General features: G+C 53.3%; 3 protein-coding genes and 1 pseudogene across 3 annotated transcripts; 1 reads left to right on the forward strand and 3 right to left on the reverse strand.

Annotated features, from left to right (window-relative positions):
• The first annotated feature begins 10,183 nt into the window (after positions 1-10,183).
• Positions 10,184-11,126, forward strand: LOC133220252 (C-C motif chemokine 4-like). The gene is made up of 3 exons (XM_061368201.1): positions 10,184-10,414; positions 10,646-10,754; positions 10,879-11,126. Exons 1-3 carry the CDS (start codon positions 10,342-10,344, stop codon positions 10,967-10,969), a joined length of 273 nt encoding a protein of 90 aa, XP_061224185.1. The 5' UTR covers positions 10,184-10,341; the 3' UTR covers positions 10,970-11,126.
• A 484-nt stretch (positions 11,127-11,610) lies between these two features.
• Positions 11,611-13,107, reverse strand: LOC133220825 (PHD finger protein 7-like; annotated as a pseudogene).
• Positions 13,108-13,861: 754 nt separating this feature from the next.
• Positions 13,862-15,163, reverse strand: LOC133220831 (regakine-1-like). The gene is made up of 3 exons (XM_061369225.1): positions 14,876-15,163; positions 14,338-14,455; positions 13,862-13,973 (listed from the first exon to the last, which is right to left on the reverse strand). Exons 1-3 carry the CDS (start codon positions 14,946-14,948, stop codon positions 13,862-13,864), a joined length of 303 nt encoding a protein of 100 aa, XP_061225209.1. The 5' UTR covers positions 14,949-15,163.
• Positions 15,164-15,783: 620 nt separating this feature from the next.
• Positions 15,784-16,827, reverse strand: LOC133220260 (C-C motif chemokine 4-like). The gene is made up of 3 exons (XM_061368211.1): positions 16,708-16,827; positions 16,456-16,570; positions 15,784-16,309 (listed from the first exon to the last, which is right to left on the reverse strand). The coding sequence occupies exons 1-3, from the start codon at positions 16,775-16,777 to the stop codon at positions 16,204-16,206; spliced, it is 291 nt and encodes a 96-aa protein (XP_061224195.1). The 5' UTR covers positions 16,778-16,827; the 3' UTR covers positions 15,784-16,203.
• Positions 16,828-18,198: the final 1,371 nt, after the last annotated feature.

Raw genomic sequence — 18,198 nt, forward strand, 5'->3', positions numbered from 1 at the left:
AGCCCTAAGAGTAGTTGCTGCCTTTGCCTGGTGGGATGTGGAGTGTGTTAATTCTCTTCACAGCTCTGTCTGATGCGAGATGTTTGCAGACTACTGGCTATTACATACACATCTTCAGACCCGTCTGGGAAAAGCCTTGTGTGTGAGGTGCAGAAGCTGTCAGAGGTGTCAGGCTGAAGAGGCAGATCCCAAGGTCTCAGGGTTGGGTAGGTGAAGTTAGCCAGAATTTGGAAAGTGATGAGATAGGAAATGGTCCTAGAGAAAACCAGTACAAACCAACTCTGAACGTGGCATTCTTAGATTTGGGGTTGGGGGGGAGCACTGGAATTTCCCTGGTTCTTATTTTCCTGTTTCCTTTGTGTGTGTGTGTGTGTTTTGCCACAGGTAACTAAACTTGTACCTTTGTTCAGCCATATATGCTGGGGCTTTCTTTCACTGGTGAGTTGCATCATGGTATTGGGCACAGAGAAAGAGAACTAACTGCCCCACAAGCAGGATGATTTATTTCTTTGGACTTGGTCCATTATATCACAATGAAAGAAAGGACAAGGTCACACTGTAAGCTTAAAAATTAAGAGAACACAGATACCTTGTTCTAATCAGTAACTGCAGGATTTGTTACCCTAAAGAGCGATTTATTTACCTGATGACGCTGTTAGCACATTAGAACATTCGAAGCCGAACAGAGAGCTGACTGCGGTGAAGAGCTGTGGACCAACCGTCAGCAGATGGTGCTGCAATGCTGTTCTGCCGCACGGTTGTAACTGCCTCTACCACAGCTCGGAAAGACCTAGCTTGGAAACCCTGCATCGCTCCTTGGGAATCTCTGCCAATTTGTATGTTCCCACACTAGCCTGGACTTGCTCGTATTCTCTTCCTGGAGTTTAAAGTGACAGGATTTTTGATGGGGGATTCAAAATGTGCAAGCAGCATGCTCTGGGAAGTGATTACTGCACGAACAGCTTAATCCCATGGGAATGAGCTAGCTCCCCATATTACAACAACAATCCTGTAATAGTTCTGACACGTCATTGTCACCATCAGACTGTGAAAATGGCCAGTGGCTGCTTGAGTGGGTTTCATCCATGAGTGCCAAAAGCATGTGGGACCCCACAGGTCCAGTGCTATGTGATATTTTCCTTAATGCTATTTGAAACAAGCATAGGCTTGTTAAATTTGCAGAGCGTGGAAGAATTGTGGTGTGTCAGTGTAAAGAGGGTGGGAGAGGCCTGGGAACAGTCTGCAAGGGTCATTGCAAGGAGGAAAGAACAAATTCATCCTTTGTTTTCACGCTGGGTAAGACACAGTGTTCTGGTCTCAAACTACAGCAAGGAATGGAAGTAAAAATACTGCAGCAGTGAGGAAGTGCTAATGGATCACCTGGAGAGCAAGGAAATAAGTTCCTGGAGTGACACAGTGAGTGGTGAGTTCTCATGTGGAAGTTGGTGACTCTCCCCAGCCCTATTTTCTGTGTTTCTCTGAAAACCTACTTGCCCCAAGGGGCTCTCTTTGCCCTCATACAAACCTTGCTCAGCAAGGTGCTCCTGAGCTGAGCTGTGGAAGTGGGCAGATGCTGTTGAGGCCTTAGGGGCAGCATGTCCTCTCCAGGGACCTGTCTCTTAAAGACCCAGCCACTTGACATTCACCAAGCCTGGATCCAGGGTTAACCTGGCCCTGGAAGGCAGGCACCACAGTGCACGTGGCTCATCCTAAGACAGCTGCTCTTGACCTGCTCCTCCCTGCACTGCTTGCTGTTAAGGAGTCCAGTCACCAGCAGCATGATGGGTTCACATCTTGCCTTCATGGACTGCTGTTGCAGAATTACCCACAAGCAAGCTTCTTCCTCTTCTTCTTTGGAAGCAGGGTGTCATCCCTGCATCTCACTGTGTCACTGCCTCACTTCTCTGTAGCCTCATGTACTCTGACCCAGCAAGGTCTGCTGTTGTCTCTTGTGCCTAGATACTTGTTCTCTGTTGCTGAAGGCAGCTGCCAGCTTCCTGTGTCCTTCCCAGAGCATCCCTGGCACTTGTGCTCAAACCTTGGGGGGGTCACTGTTACATGTGCTCCCAGCCTGCTGCTCATGGTAATGGGACACAGTCCTAGTATGGGGATAGCTTTGATAAATCCTTGGTGGCAAACATCACTGGTCAAACTGTTTTTACTCAGCATTATGTGGAAAAGGCAGACCCAGATGCAAGACTTGGCTCTGGGTTGTTATTTCTGGTTCTCTGCACCCTTTGAACTTCTTTCCACCTTTCTGCAAGGCATTTTCAGGGCTAGCAGGGTCAGTTTTGTGGAGGTGCTCTGGGCACACAAAGGAGCCCAGCCTTGGGATTGCACTGAGGCATTTAGAATGGGGTAGAAAGCAGTTTTCACACCAAAGAGCTCTTTGAATCAGGAGTGATACCTCTCCTGGGAGGAGAAGGCTTTGTCATGTGTGGAGTCTGCAGGAAAGAGCCAACTCTTAGAAGGATGGTAAAGGCCTAATTAATGGATGCCATTACTCCAGGCTTGGTCCTAAAAGCAAAGCCAAGATATGATAGAAGTGAGAGGCCTGGAGGGACCCTTCAAAATCCTACCTAGAGTGTGATTCCTCTTCATCAGCGACTGCAGTGGTAGGATAAAAGGTAATGGGTTTCAACTTAAACAGGGGAAGTTCAGGTTGGATATAAGGAAGAAGTTCTTTACTGTGAGGGTGCTGAGGCCCTGGAACAGGTTGCTCAGAGAAGTGGTGAATGCTCCATCCCTGGCAAGTGTTCAAGGCCAGGCTGGACAGAGCCTTGGGTGACATGGTCTCAAGTGACACATCCCTGCCCATGGTACATCCCTGCCCATGGCAGGGGGTTTGGAACCAAATGATTTTAAGGTCCTTTCCAACTCCTAACTATTCTATGATTCAGTCCTATGTCCTGTAGCTGAAAGGAGCAAGGGGAAAGGGATACAAACTGATCCCAGAAATAGGCTGGTGCCAGTAAATTCGAAAGGGAGATTCCAGAGAAAGAGGAAGTTAACAGAAAAAGCCTGGAAACTTAAAATAGCATTATAAAAATCTTTTGACTCAGCAGAGGCAGCCCAGGAAGCGGTGATCAGAGCTCAGGACACAGAGGAAACTGAAAAAAGAAATGGAAACTCATGATAATCCCAAAGGAGATTGGATGGGCTTAAATACTGTGCTTAAGGTGACCATGTTCCTGGGATGTGGCAGCAAGGGCACATCCAAAAAGGATACTCAAGGAAATTGGTAAGCAGTGCTGTTACTCAGTGATTGCAGACTGAATGCTTGAGCTGAGCAGGCTGAGGGGTTCAGAGTGAAGCAGTTAATCATGTACCAAACCCCACAACTGCTGAGATCACCTTCAGCCCTGGAGGGGAACAAGTAAATCCAGCATTTGTCCTGGGAATAAGAAAACAGGCAGCTGCCACCCACCCGTGCTGAAGGTGTTTGTCCAGCCTTGTAGAGCATTTGATTCCAAAACAACATTATGGTTAGTGACACCTTTTAAACTGGACTGAAACGCCTCTGTGAATTGGCTCCTGTAAAGACAAACCAGTTCAAATTCAGAAAGAAGCTTGCACCGCTCATCTAACTTCTCAAACATGCTGTTCGCACAAGAGGACTGAGACCCATCTGAGTGGTGGTTGTGTTTCATCTGCCCTGCTTAAGTCAGAAACCTGCATGAGAAACTTTCATGCAGAAATGTAATTTCCCATTTTACTTGTATTCCCATTCAGTTTCTAGCCAGAGTGCACTCTTTTCCACCCTTGGTGTTGGCTCTGATGCATTCACACACATCAGTCCTTCATTTTCCTAACACTTCAACCCAGACTTTGTGCTTTTGACTCTTCTCATGTTGTATAAGACCAAGGTCTTGTCACAGTCTTGTGTTTTATTGCATGGGTCTTTCCCTGCCCCAGCCATTTCCAGCTGACAGCCTCCCAAACTGGAATGACTGCTCCTGTTTTCACTTGTCCCCAGCAGCATGATAGCACATTCTGCACTGCTGAATCAAATCCCTTCTCCATTACTCCAGTCCTCAAGGTCATAGTAATTCTTCTGTGAGATATCCTGACCTCTTCTAGGTTGATGATAGCATCTCATTTTGCCTCATCAGCAAATTCCCTTTTCATTCTCCTGCTTCTTGTGCCAAGACCATTAATGCAAATGTTAAGCAGGGTAGTTTTTGAGGCAGAAACTCAAGGAACTGGACTGGTAAAACCCCTTCAGTCTAACACACCCTTCAGCTGCAGAAATTACCATGCCCCTTTCAGGCAGCTCTTTACCCACTTTACATTTCATATGCCAGGCACATCTTCACATCTTCTGTATCTTAGCTAATAATTTACTGTGTGGCACCATTTCAAATGTCTTACTGAAGGCCAGACGAGTGAGAACTACTGCATTTCCTTCACTGCAAGTATCTGTGAACTTATGAAAGGAAGCTATTAGGTTTGTGTTGGTGTGTGTCAGGACCACTGTGTAATGTTGTATCTTGTGTGATACCTGAGGTTCAGGAGAGGGGACATCAGTGGGAGGCATGTCTCTGCAAAATGTGAAGCTATTTACATTAATGGGGGTTGGAGGAGACAGGGGTTTAACAGAGTGGGTTGATGGAGCAACATGCTAGCAGATGATATTCTTTCAGGAGTAATGTGAAATACCTATTTCTGTTTCTAAGATCAAAGAAACTGCATCTACTTGGGATAGAAGAAGACCTGTGCTAATGTTTCTGAGTTTATGGCCAGATTTTAAAGGTACTTGGGTCCCGAGTATTTTGCCTATGTGATAAGAAGCCTCTGTTCTGTTCCTCTTTAATCACATTCAGGTCCCCCAGTGTCATTTTCTTCAGAAAATGAGACTTAACATCTTATGTTCTAGAGTTGATCTTTGCTACTGCAAGTCCACAGATTAAGCAGAGTATTGCAGTGCATGAAGGATGGAATGGAAGCTAATTCTCCGAATGCCTAAATGTTGTAGAAACCATCAGGATGATCTGAAATGCCACAGTGAGCTCTGCTAATTCTGAGTCAGAAGTGGGTAGAACTGACACAGAAGGCTTCGAGCGAGATGATGAAAGCATTAAGTGATGTGGAGGTGAAAGATTGATACGAGTGGGGCAAATAGATGAAGGGAACTTAAAAATAAGCATTCAATATTGACTGTTCACCCTTTCATGCAGAAGAAGAAAGGCACATCTCCATTTAAAGAGAGAAATATTAATAGAGAGCAATGTTTTGACAAGAGGCATAATCAACATGTGAAACTCTCTGCCAGAAGGTCTCATCAAGGGCAAAAAGTGGAGAAGCAATTGTGATGAGATAACCCCAGATATGTGAGTTTAGATAATTCTTTTATTTTTAGCCTGTTTTCATGGAAATAGGTCTTATGCAATCTGCTGTCTGGGTGCAGGAGGTAATGAGAGCTGGTGTCTGCAAACTCAAAACTGAAATCACTTCTTGCAGTCACACAGCATCTTTTTAAAGCCCAATCAATGTGTTTATGTGGGCAAGCACAGATCTCTGCAGAGGTAGAGCCACTGGCTCTACCAGATTGCACAGATGGGCTGTAGGTCAGTACATCTGGAGGTGAGTCCATGTGCTCTTGCAAAACCAAACCCAGCCCTAGTGAGAATTAGCCTTGAGCCCTGGATCCTGCTCAGCTCACAGGGCATTTCTCTTCCCTGGTTTTCTTCACAGAGACCAGGAAATCTTGCATTAAGGAGCAAGGGGTGCTTGAGGCCTTGGAGTTAGTATGGGGAGTGTGGAGAAGGTGAGAGAAGTAGAGGCTGCAGCCATCTCTGGGTGAAATGCATCCCCTGGGCTGGTCTCTAAGCTCTCAGCTATAGACCTGAGGGTCCCTGAGGTTTGGTAGAGCTGTGCTGGGTGGCTGCAGGACCTGCAGTGTCAAGTTGCCTTCCTTTTGTTGGACCTCACTACTTCCCTGATGTTTTTCTGCAACCTCTTTCTTGGGGAGAGATTCTTTTCCACAGGATGGTTTGAGTTGGAAGGGACCTTAAAGATCATCTAGTTTTGCACTTGCCACTCTTTCCTAGGGTAGAAGCCAATCAATCTGGGGGGAGAAGAACTCTGTCTTTGATCCAGGGCCATAGAAACATCCCTGTCCCGGGCTGTGGGTCTTTGTGCAGGGCATTGTGCAGGATCCTCTGACGAGCAAGGGACATTCATGAATTTGGATTGCAAACTGTCAGCAGGGGCTGATTTAGGAATTCCACTTTGAGTGTGGAGTTACTCTCATAAAACAAGGGTCAGTGCCAGCTCACTGCAGGGTGAGGCTGGTGGCTCATCTCTGCTTTCTCTCTAACCTTTAGCCACGGGATCCCTTTGCATAATTTTTATCAATGGTGAGTGTCACTTCCCAGACTGGGGTTGCATAATGCCCTGTGGTTTTCTCTACCCTTTGCTTAGGACTGTGACATTGGCAGCTTCTTCCTGCCTGTGGTTTCCTTCCTGCTGGTGCATGGTGAAGGCAGAAGGGCTGCTGTGATCCTTTTAGTGCTGCAGAGCGCAGGGCCCCACGTGTCTGGCAGCCTGTCCTGAGGAGGTGCAGACAACATCCCTCTGCCCTGATGCAGGGGCAGAAATCAGCCTGCTTCTGCCAGCTAACAGGGGCTTGTCCTGAGGGTAAACCCTCTGCAGAGCTGGGGAGGCTGCAGACTGAGGCAGTTGTCTCAGCTTTCCTTAGGCTTGGGGGCCAGAAGCAATGCTGCCCTCTTCCAATGATATTGGCCTTTGTCTTCTCCTCTGGTCCAAATGAATCTTGTGACATTGGCTGGCTGCCCTGTCTGGACACGGGACTTTCTTGCTGCTCTCTTCTCGCTCTTGTATCACTTACTTCTTGAAATGAGAGGCCCTAAGAGGCAAGTTCCCCACCCCAGGACTGAGCAAATCTGGGAGTCTGACCACACACTGTCCATGCTGCTCCCGGCTGTGCTCTCAGTACAGCCCTTCACATGTTACCATGCCTCGACTTGTCACCCTCGGCCTGGCCAGCAGGTCAGTGACCACTCTGCTCTTTTAATCATGCTCACAGCCCCTGGGGTAATGTGGTTTTTAGACTGTAATTCCCTCATCTTAAGGAGACCCATGTAAGGCAGTGCCAAAAGCATCTGATAATGCAAGTCTAGTGCCATGTTTGATTACCACCAGCTTTCTGGTACCTCTCCCACTCCACTTGAGTCTGCCCTGCTAATCACCAGTGATTCAGAGATGGCCACAGCCTGGCTTGGGAGGGAGTTAGGGGAGTCTTTGGGGTCTTTATGCTTGACTACCCCTGCCTTATCTACCCTTTCCTTATTTGTTCTTTTCCCTTATCTCACCTGTGTGCACACTTTATTGTGTTGACTACTTGACCATAACCTGCTGTTTTGTTTATTCAAAACAAGCCAAAAAGAGTTAGCATCTTTGACTGCTTGCTCCCCTTCCTAGCTACTGGGCTTTTACTTTCTTCTGGTTTTCACAGCTGGGGTTTCTGGTCTCCTGTGTTTCCTCCTCTCTTGTGGTTCTCTGCTGGATTAGAAAGTCATCTCCTTACAGAGATCTTCCATGGCAGGAGAAATAAAAACCGTAAGTCATTTCTTCACTCTCCCTTTACATCAGTTCCTTGTATGCACTCACATGCAAACTGTCTGCTTTTGCTGAACTGCAACTTTGAAGAATTTGTTGAAATATCCTGGATTCCAGTTAGAATGAAAAGTATTTCATCAGCATCTAGGAAGAAGTCCCATCCGGCTCTCATCTGAATGGAGAAGTGAAAGCTTGACCAACCACTTCTGCACCAAAAAGGAAACATTGCTGTCATTTCCAGGAGAAATAATCTGTGCAATTGTGAGGTTTCATCTGTGGTTCCTACCGGATGACAAACTTTCCTCTGGTAACTGCTAAAGCTGATGCCCACAGGTCATCACGCTTCTCCTTGTTACTGCGGTGATCTCAGGGTGTGAGATATTCCTTACATCCTGGCATTTGTTGTTTCCCATTCCTACTCTCTTGCCTATCCCATCCCAGCCCTTTTATCTCTGCTTGGGCAGGCAAAGGGGCTCCCACCAAGCACTGCCCACTGTCATAGCTCATCTCCTGCCTGTGACCCTGCTCTCCTGCCCAAGCCCAGCTCACCCCTGCCTCAGGGCTGCTCTCCCCAGTAGTATCCCATGGCATTTGGGTAGCTCAGCATCTTGTTCTACAGTGGAGCCGGAGAGCAAGTGCTGGTTGCCTTCATTATAACAGCCTGTTGTGTGCTGATGTTCTCCCTCACACTTCTTGTTAAACAAAGCAAAGCTGGCTCTGGTGAGTGCAGGATTGATGCCGGAATGGGGTGGTTGGAGGGCAGAGGTCTGGGGCAGGTCTCTGTGGGAGACACAAGGGCATTAATTTAATGCAGTGGCATTAAACCAGAAAAACTCATGCAGTTCTTCAGTCCTCTGAGAAACCGAGCCTCTTCCTTCTGCTCTTGTGTATCCAGCGGCATTTGACAAGCAGATGCATTTACAGCAGGTACTACCTCTCCTGCAAGCCCTTCTCAAATGCCTCGGGTGAAAACACAGGTCACCAAAGGATTTAGTCATTTGTAGCCCTAGGTACACAGTGGCTTAAGCAGAAAGAGCTGAAACATGGCCAGTTGGAGAAGGGAGCTGGAGGGGTTGTATCTGTTCCTTCTACTGCCCACCCCCTCCTGAAGGTCTCCAGTGAGATGATTTACGCCCATTCTCATCTGTCTCATCTTGCCTAAAAGAAGCAATCATGATTAGGAGAAAACCTAATCCTACACCTCCTCTCATACAAGAGATGCTCAGAGGAATGCATCCTTCAGACAGAGACCCTCTCAAAGCAGGAGATTTATCCCTAAGCATGAACAGGGAGCATTGCCCCTGCCATGGGGTGAGGATGAGAGAATGGGTACAACTATTTCTCAGCATCTCCATGAGTTAGACTTTTACATTGAGTCTTATCAGGAATTAATCATGCCAGAGCAAGGGTCAGGAGGCAGGGGTTTGCCTGGGAGCTGGGCAGCAAACCCTTTGTGGCACCACAGAGCAGCATCAGGACAAAGCCAGTAAAAAGGGGGGCAGGGGGGGGGAAGGGGGAAGGAACAAGTTGAGCAGCTCTTTCTGGATGTGCACCAGTGGGATGCTTGGGAATTATCCTCTGGGATTACAAATGCTGCCCCTTTACAGTCACGCTGCAATCTCCTGGAAGTTTCATCTGCAAGGCTGCAATGAGCTGATTTCAGAGGGCACCACCTGAATCCTCTCCTCCAGCTCCTGCTTTTAACTCCCTGTCTCCTGACACACATATACCTGCTTTGTGGGGGGCGAAGCCAGTAGAAAGAGCTTAAATTGGAGGAAATTCTCCTGCATGGGAGGACGTGGGCAAGCAGTAACTGCAGTAACTTGACTGTCAGGCGATTGCAGACTGCAGCCCAAAACTGAGGTTCTTGAGGTGTAAATCCTCTGTTCAACCTGGGGACAGAGGGTGCCAGGCTAGGCTGCAGCCTGAGCCCACTGCTCCAGCCCTGGAGTGGGGCAAGAGGCCACTCCCTAGAGGTCTATTCCTCCATGTCTCTGCAACCTCTGCAGTCTGAGGATAAAGCTTTTCACCGTATTATTACCAAAAAGGGGATAAATGTGAGACACCCCCAACCTCCAGTGACTTCCAACTCAACACAACCTCAGTCCTACATGATCTTCCCTTGCAAATGTGTCCAATCAAGAATGAGGGCTTGCAGGAGAAATAACTGTATGTGCAATGCATCACTACGGAGCTAACTCTGTATCCCTGCTGCGAGCAGGGGAGCAGGCTGAGAAGGGCTGTTTGTGCCAACACTGGGGCTAAGCTGGGAGCTTTCTCCTGGCAGTGCTTTTCTGCCAGCAACAGCAGCAGAGCCTGGGGGGGTCCATCCCCAGAGCAGCTCCTCAGCCCCCAGCATGGTGATGCTGATGCTGCAAATCAAATCCCTGCCTGGAGCTTATTGCCACTGGGGCTCTGGCCATGCACCTTTGTGCCCCAGCCTGGCTCATGGCTGCTGGGGGATCCTTGCGGCAGTGGCAGCGTTGGTGCCGTGGGGTTTGGGGCACCCAAAGAGAATCTGAAAGTTGCAGCCCCACGGCCAGCGCTTCCCTCTCTGTGGTTTCCGTCTCCAGCTCAGCAAATCCGGGGGCTCTGACAGAATTTCCCTGCTACCATGGACTCATTTTCTTCCCTTGAAACCCTGCGCCTGCCCCGCGGCCGGGGATAAAAGGAGGGCACGGCCACAGGGCCGAGCACTGTGCAGAGCCCTGCAGAGCCCAGCTCCAGCCCTGCTCGCAGATCCCTCAGCTCCACAGCACCATGAAGGTCTCCGCAGCCGCTCTGGTCGCTCTCCTCCTCGTGGCCGCCTGCTCCCCATCCGAAGCCCATCTCGGTGAGTGCGGCACGGCTGCACCCTCCCTGGGGCTCACTGTGCCACTGCTCCATAGGAGCTGCCGGGGCAGACTGAGAGCTCCATCCCCATCAGCAGGGGGAGGGCTGGGAGCAGGAGGCCAAGGCTGGCACCCAGGGAAGAGGACACAAGAGGGGAGATGGGAGCTGGCAAATCCCCCGGGAGCCCCTGTGCCTGGGCTCTCACCAGGGCTCTCTGTCTCTGCCCTCACAGATGGTGTCCCCACCACGTGCTGCTTCACCTACCACCAGCGCCCCATCCCACGGCGCCTCATCACCTCTGCCTATATCACCAGCAGCAGCTGCAGCCAGCCAGGAGTGATGTGAGTACCACTGGGGGCTAAGGGGGCCACGGCTGGGGCAGAGGGATGGGGACGTGGCTGGGGACCTACTGCGGGCACCCCGCTGCCCTGGCCAAGCACTCTAACATGGGACTTGTCCTGGCAGCATGGTCACCAAGAAGAAGGAGCTGTGCACAGACCCCCGGGCGGGCTGGGTGCAGGCACATCTGCAGCACTTCCAGAGCCTGAAGAACTGATCCTTCCCCACTGCCTCCCGTGATGCCCCTGCTGCTCCCCCAGCCCCGGGTGCACAGGAGAGCACTTGGACTGCAGCCTTCCTCAATGGGACAGCTTATTCTATTTAACTTATTTAAACAAAGTATTTTTTTGCTAAAAAAGGGGAAAAAATCCCCAAAATAAATTAAAGTTCTAATTTAAACTGAAAATAATTTAAACCAGATCAATTTGCTTGTCAATGAGCAGGCAGGAGTTTCGATGCCTGAATAAAGTGTTTGTGTTATCAACCCCTTGGTGTGCCTCTGAAGTCCCTGCTGCAGCCCCGATGCGAGAGACAAGAGCCATGGTGACCCCATTGCTCTCCACGCATCCTGGGGCCACTGCTCCCTCTGGAACAGAGCAGCCTCAGCCCCACAGCATCCCCCACGGTGCCTCCCCCTCCCCAGGCTGGGTTCAGCTCCGCTGCCACCCATGGGGTGCCACCAGCATCTCAACTGGGTGACCAGTGCCAGCTCCTGTTAGGGAAGCAGCCCGGCATCCCCTGCGATGCCAGGAGGAGGCTGGGGCCACCACAGCAGCTCTTGCCCTGCAGTGCTCAGGTCCAACCAGCAAAGTCACGTCTGTGAAGCCCCAAGTTTTCTTAGGGAGAACCTGCTCATCTCTAGGGCAGGGCCTGGGAGGGCAGGTTGGGGTCGGGGTGTCCTGCAGGGATCCCAGCCTCTTGGTCCCCAGGGCAGGTGTCAGGAGCTGGGACCCTGTGGGAGGGTCCCTGTGCTGGTGGGTCCAGCGCCTGGGCTGGCTGCAAGGTGGGCACTGCGAGGGGCAGGGGGATGATGAGCACAGCCAGCCCGTGCCACGTTCCCTCCCTCTCTCCCTCCCTGGCTCACAGCCCTGAGCCTGTCCCCATGTCCCAAGTAGCAGTGGTGGCCACGTGGCTCTTGGGACCTTGTGTTCCACCTCCCAGCTGCAGCCCTCACCAGTGCCCGTGTCGCTGCAGCCACAGCATTCCCAGGAATACACCTCCTCTCCCAGGTTGGAGCAGCGCTGGTGGGTCCCATGGGAGCCACAAGAGTGGCAGAGCAGCAGTCACCAGGGCCTGTTGGGGCAATGGGAACCATTGCCACCAAAGGCCCCTGTGATGGATGGGGGGTGCCAGCCTGGTACCTCCATCCCCAGCCAAAGGAGGGGACCTCAGGGACCACCAGCACTCACCCATTCACCTCTGCCTCCTCCCGTCCCACGGGGCACAGGCACAGGCTTGTGCCACAGGAGCTGTGCCGCTGATAATGGTCGCCAAAGGCTCCATCCTCCTCCCAGGCAGCATCCCTGTGGGCCCAGAGGAGCGCTCAGCCCTGGGGCCGTGGGGAGGCAGGAGGGGATCGGCCGGAGCACCGCAGAGGGGAAGGAGGCAGCGGGAGGGCACCGACCCCTCCGGGATGTTGATGCCCAAGCGAACATCTCTTCTTGAGGGTGACCCTGCCCTGGCAGAGCAGGCAGCAGAAGCGGTGCAGGGCGGAGCGCAGTGCCTGGCCCTGGGGCAGACACAGCATCAGAACCAGTGATGATGGCCTCCCGTTCACCCCCCGCAGCTAGGTCCAGCAGAAGGACCTGCGGACGGAGGTGATGCTTCAGCCCCAGCTCTCCTCCATCCCGGCCCTGGCTCTGGTACCCCGGCAGGGACACTCACTTGAACCCCCCCAGAACTGGCAGACGCAGCCCCGCTCGCTGCCGCAGGGGGAGTGGAAGGTGCGGGGACAAGGCCGGGCTCTGCCGGTGACCGAGGCGCCCGGCTGGCGGCAGAGGCAGCAGCTCTGGGGATGACAGGGGCGTCTGGGCTGTTGTTTGCAGGCAGCTGCCAGAGCATCCCTGGGGGATCGGTGGCCTGTGCAGTGCTGGACATAGGGAATGGGGACCGTGATGCCCTCAGGCCTCACCTTCCCTGCCACCCGCTTCAGCTCCTCCTGGATGTCAGGGAAGAGGAAGCCATAGAAGCCCTCTTCATCGGCCTCTCTCTCCTTCAGCCTGCTGGTGTGGGACTGCAAGAGGGCTGCCGGCGGTGCAGGGGGTGCCATTAGCAGGCACTCAGCAGGCAGTTCCCATGGAGGCAGAGCCCACCCTGATGGCAAAGCTGCCCCAGCACAGGACCCAGCAGCACAGGGGGATGATCACTTCCCTGGCCCTGCTGCTGCACTCACAGAATCCCAAGGGTTGGAAGGGACCTCAAGAGATCATCTGGTCCAACCCCCCTGCAAGAGCAGGGTAACCTAGAGTACATCACACAGGAACTTGTCCAGGCGGGACTTGAATATCTCCAATGTGGGAGACTCCACAACCCCCCTGGGCAACCTGTTCCAGTGCTCTGGCACTCTCACAGTAAAGAAGTTCTTCCTGATGTTAACGTGGAACCTTCTATGCTCCAGTTTACACCCATTGCCCCTTGTCCTATCTTCCCGATACAAGCCAGGATGCCCTTAACCTTCTTGGCCATCTGGGCACAGACCTGGCTCGGCTTTAGCTGCCTTTTGACCACCCCCCAAGTCATTTCCACCCGCCTCTTTTCCCTGGTGCAGGGGGTTCTTGCGACCCAAGTGCAGCATCAGCCCTGAGCCTTGGGGAACCTCGCCTGGGCACGGGCTTCTTCACCTTGGAGGGGTCAGCCATGGCCCTTTTCATTTCCCTGCCCTTCCTGGGCTATTCCTGGCTCCCCGTGGTGATAACAAACGCTGATGTGACCCGTTCATCCCGCAGGATTTATCCAGTCTCACTCCAGCAACAGATGTGCATGAGGTTTTATTAAACCTATTGGGCAATGTACAGTAGTGTGGAGTGGGGGAGAGCAGGGAAGGGAACAGAGGCAGCTCCATAATTTAACAAGAACATCGAGATAACAATGGGATGCAAAGAAATAGAGCTTATGGAGAAGGCAGCTTCATGCCAGAGGTGCGGGTTGACTGCTGCTGCTGCTGGTGTTGCTGGAACCAGTGCTGGTCCATGCAGAACCTCTTCCCATTCCGCAGCTCCACGCTGGGGGCAGAGAGGAGCTGCGTTAGATGGGGGAATGCGGGGTCCAGCCCTGCCCTGGGGTTCCCTGCAGCATCCTTTCCCCACATCCCAACAAAGGTCTGACTTTAAGCAATCTGGAGCCTTGGCTTCCTTCCTGCTCTTCTTGCTGATGGCTGAAATGGGGAATTTTGGGGCTATTTGTGATGGAGCGGTGAGAAGGGCAGTGCGTGGGAAGAGCCAGAGCAGTCCCCCCCCCCCCAGGATGGCACCCATTGGGGGTGGCTTGTCTTGGGCATCCTCAAATGCCAAACAACCCATAGGGAATGTGGGTGTGTGAGAGTGAGGAGGAGGGAGCCAGGGAGGAAGGCTGGGTTGGGGCACTCACCGCACAGCCCTGTGGGAGCAGTGGGAAGGTGTCTCCTGGTAGCTCTTGATGAGGAGGGCAGGGATTTTCTTCTGGATGAACATGTCCTTGTAGCAGCAAGCGCTATAGGGGCTGCGGACTGAGAGGAGGCAAAAGGGGTTGGTGCTCTCCCACCCCTGGTACAAGCGATGGGGGGGTCCCCCCTGGGACTCTCTTGCTCCCTTCTGCTACAAGGGGTTCCCTCTCACATCCCTCCCAGTGCTGCTTTGCTCCAGGGTAGGACCCCCCTGTTTCCCTACCCGTGGAGAGCTTATTCCTGATCTCCCCAGCCTGGGTGCCGCCTCTGAAGCCATCAACTAGCCTGATTTGGTCACTTGGAACAAGACCAGGACACCCCTGTGCTTGAGTCACCGGCGATGCCCCTCAGTCCCCTAGACCCATGGCAGAACAAGGAGCTGAAGCTCTCATCCTCCTCCCTGAAGTCCCAGCCCCACATCAGTGGAGGAGTCAGGAATGATGCTGGGGCAGCCATGGGGAACGGGTCAACATCCGTACTCACAGGATACACCCTGGCTTCCAGTCCAGAGAGCTGCCAGCAGCAGGGAGAGCAGGGCCAAGGAAGAGAACTTCATGTTCAACCCAGAACTCGGTCAGCTCCAACAAGCTGGCAGCTCTTGCTGAGTCAGGGCCACCGAGAGCTACCTGCCTCTGCTGCCTGGGCTTCGACATGATATACCCCCTGGCCTGACTTTCCATGACAGCTCTGGACTCTCCCTGGGGAAAGAACCGCCCCAGGATATTGATAAAGGGCAACCAGTGAATGGAAATTCCTTGTCCCAGCGCCTCCATCCCCGCGGTACCTGAGGGCTGCTGTGAAGCATGATGAGCAGCAGCAGCAGTGGGTGATGCGCCAGGGCCAGCAGTCTATTTTGGGGTTGGTTAAACCACACAGGATGATGCTCACGCCTGCCAAAGCCACGGGTGAGTTCATGTTTCAAACTCAGCCCTTGTCAGCTCAGCTGCAATGTCTCTGTGGTAATTCTGCACTGGGTGAATGGCTTGGCAATGGCTGGGCTTTAGCCCAGCTTGCTGTGAGACCCATCGCTGACTGCCCATCCTGGTGGCCGTGCCCATCACGGCACCCATCGCAGTGTCAGTGCCCATCACATCTCCTTGTGGCATCCTGGGAGCTGTCACTGGGGACCAAGCAGGCAATCCTGGTAGAGGGGTCTGTACTCATTAAGGTGCCTGACAAGGAGCATGGGCTGTGCCTGTCTCTTGCACCTCTCACCGGTGGCTTCCCCAGAGCCCACATGGATGTGATTTGGCTCCACACCCCCCCCCATTTCCCTCACTTCAGCTCTTCCCAGATCCTTACTGACTCCAGGACTTACATATATGGCTTAACACCAGGTAGGAAACCCAGCAGCAGGATCTGCCTGCTCCCAAGACACTTGCACAGCCAGATGTTTGCATGCATGAGATGACATTTAATTCCCTTCTGTGTGTTGTACAACATGGAGCCATGGAGCTGCTTCCCTTAACCCCCCTGCTGCTGCCAGGCCAGTGAGCACAGCCTTGACATGCCACTGCTGCCTGTGAGAGCTGCAGGCAGCTGCCTGCGTGTAAAGCAAGGCTGAAAGCATGGGGCTGAGAGCAGGGCTGGACCCCAGCGCCCCACGGGGTCAGCACACCCCATCCCAGTGGGATGCTGCCCTTTGCCTTTGGGAAGGTGGTGGTGGTTCTCATAACGTGATTGGAAGGATGTCCCCAGTGAGCTGCTATTCCCAAACATGGGGTCCCTGCAGCCACCTCTGCTAAGGGGTGGCCTTTGCAGTGTCCTGTCCCCCATGAAGGGGACTCCTTGTGCTGCCTCCAGCTGCTCCGCTAGCTGGGAATGGAGAAGGAGCTGACCGGGAAGCTCTGCTGGTACTTCTTTACCCAGGCCCTGCTCGCCTGGGTGCAGATCTCCTTCCCGCTCCTCACCCTGAAGCTGGGGCAGAGATAAGATGTGGTTAGCAGGGTGCTGGTACAGGGACCCCAGCGCTGAGTCTCGGAGGGGCTCAGGATTGAACCCCCCAAAGCAAGGCACCGGGTCTAGAGGTGCTTCACCCCCTGAGCTGGGTTTCGGGTACTCACATCACAGCCTTGTGCGGGCACTCGGGGCTGGTGGGGTAGCAAGCAATGATGTTGTCCCTCTTGATCCTTCTCATCTGGAAGTTGAAGCAGCACTTGTCTGGCACGGCCGGGGCTCCTGGGGACACAGCACAAGCTCAGCTTAGCTCAGACACCCCGCTCTCCATCTCATCCCTCCCATCCCCACTGCAGCTCCTTAGGGGGAGCCCCCTGTCCCCCATGCACAAAGCAGACCCCTGTCCCCAGAGTGCTCACTCTGTGCCGGGCTCTGGCAGCACAGCACAGCGAGGAGGAGGGCGCAGAGCCCTGCGGCTGCCTTCGCCATGCTGGGCTGCGGGAGGCTGCTGTGAGCTGGGGTCAGGGCCAAGGGGCTGCCTTTATGGGGCTGGCTTCCCCCAGGGCCAGCAGTTACGTGTGCAGGGGGAGGACCTGGTCCCCTGCCACATCCCAAAGCACAGAGGGTGAGTAATGCTCATCCCCTCCCAGCACAGCCCCAAGAAGGGGGAAATCTGCTCCCAGACCACGCTTTGGGCCCCCGAGTGGGATTTTCCCTTAGCAGTGTTCTGGCTGGTGGCCAGGCTGCTCCCAAGGTTTGGCTCCACATCCCCGTTCCCTTGCCAGCCTGAATGCCCCATGGTAGGAGCCCCAGCATGGGCAGAGGATACAGAGATCTCCTTTTGGATGGGACCAGGCCAGATTCAGCATCCTGCAGGGTCCCCAGTGGTCCATGTCCTCCCCCTGCACCACAAAGGTTTACATCCTATTGCTTTGCACTCCGGCCCTGGGACAAACACCTATATATCCCCCTGCCAACCTCATAGAAAGCAGCTCCTGCCTGGTTGCAGCAGGCACGTACACAGCTCCGTGCTGGGTTTGGGGCTGTTTGTCAGGGCTGGGAGAGGCCATGCAGGTGGTTCCGCTTCTCTCCCCCCGGCGCCGAAGCAGCAGCTCGTGTTCTTGGCCACGCTGAGCTGGGAAAGGCAGGGGCCAGTCTGGGGCTTCCTCAGTGGATTTGGCCTGGCTGCAGCTGTCCACAAAGCCCCCTCTCCCCCCCAGCCCTGGCAAATCCCAAGCGCATCCCAGCTGCTGGCAGCTGGTGAGTGGTGGGAAGCAATGGGAAGATGCAGATGTGCATCCCTGCCAGCCCGGCTGTGCTGCATGAGGATGGGGATGCTGTTGGCACCCCCATGGCTTTGTAGGTACCCTGGTCTGCACCCCTATTGTAGAGACTTGGATGGGGAGAGCATGGGGTGCTGGTCCAAGCAGGGAAAGGTGGGAATGGTGGGGTCGTGTGTGTGCTTCCATGTGTTGTTCTTCAAAGCCACTTCCCAGAAATCAGCTCTCTTTCTGTTTGGGCACACATGGGGGATAACAGTGGGATAGAGCAAGTGGGGCTGGGTGATTCCCCAGGGCTTGTGAGTGCAGACGAGGTTGTTTCCATGCTCGGCTGGTGGAGCGGAGCACCATCACGTCATCATCCCAAATCCCATTTAATCTCTCCTTGGGGAGACTGTAGGAAGTGGAGGAATGTGGATGACTCTGGTCCTGGTCCGGCGCAGCTGCCTGGCTCGTCTTTCTCTTCCTGGATCCATCTTTTCCTCTTACCCCCTTTCTCATCCCCTTGCACAGAGGAGGCCCTGGCCTGGCTGGGATGTGTCCCTTTAAGGGCAGAAAATATTCCCTGCAATAAGAAAATGAAAGAGAAGCTCAAGCAAAAAGGTTCTGTTGGACTGGGGAAGGCCCCTG

Source organism: Neopsephotus bourkii, unplaced genomic scaffold (assembly GCF_033783945.1).
Source record: "Neopsephotus bourkii isolate Nb327-2 ecotype Australia unplaced genomic scaffold, CSIRO-AGI_Nbou_v1 NB_140, whole genome shotgun sequence".
Taxonomy (NCBI): Eukaryota; Metazoa; Chordata; class Aves; order Psittaciformes; family Psittacidae; genus Neopsephotus; species Neopsephotus bourkii.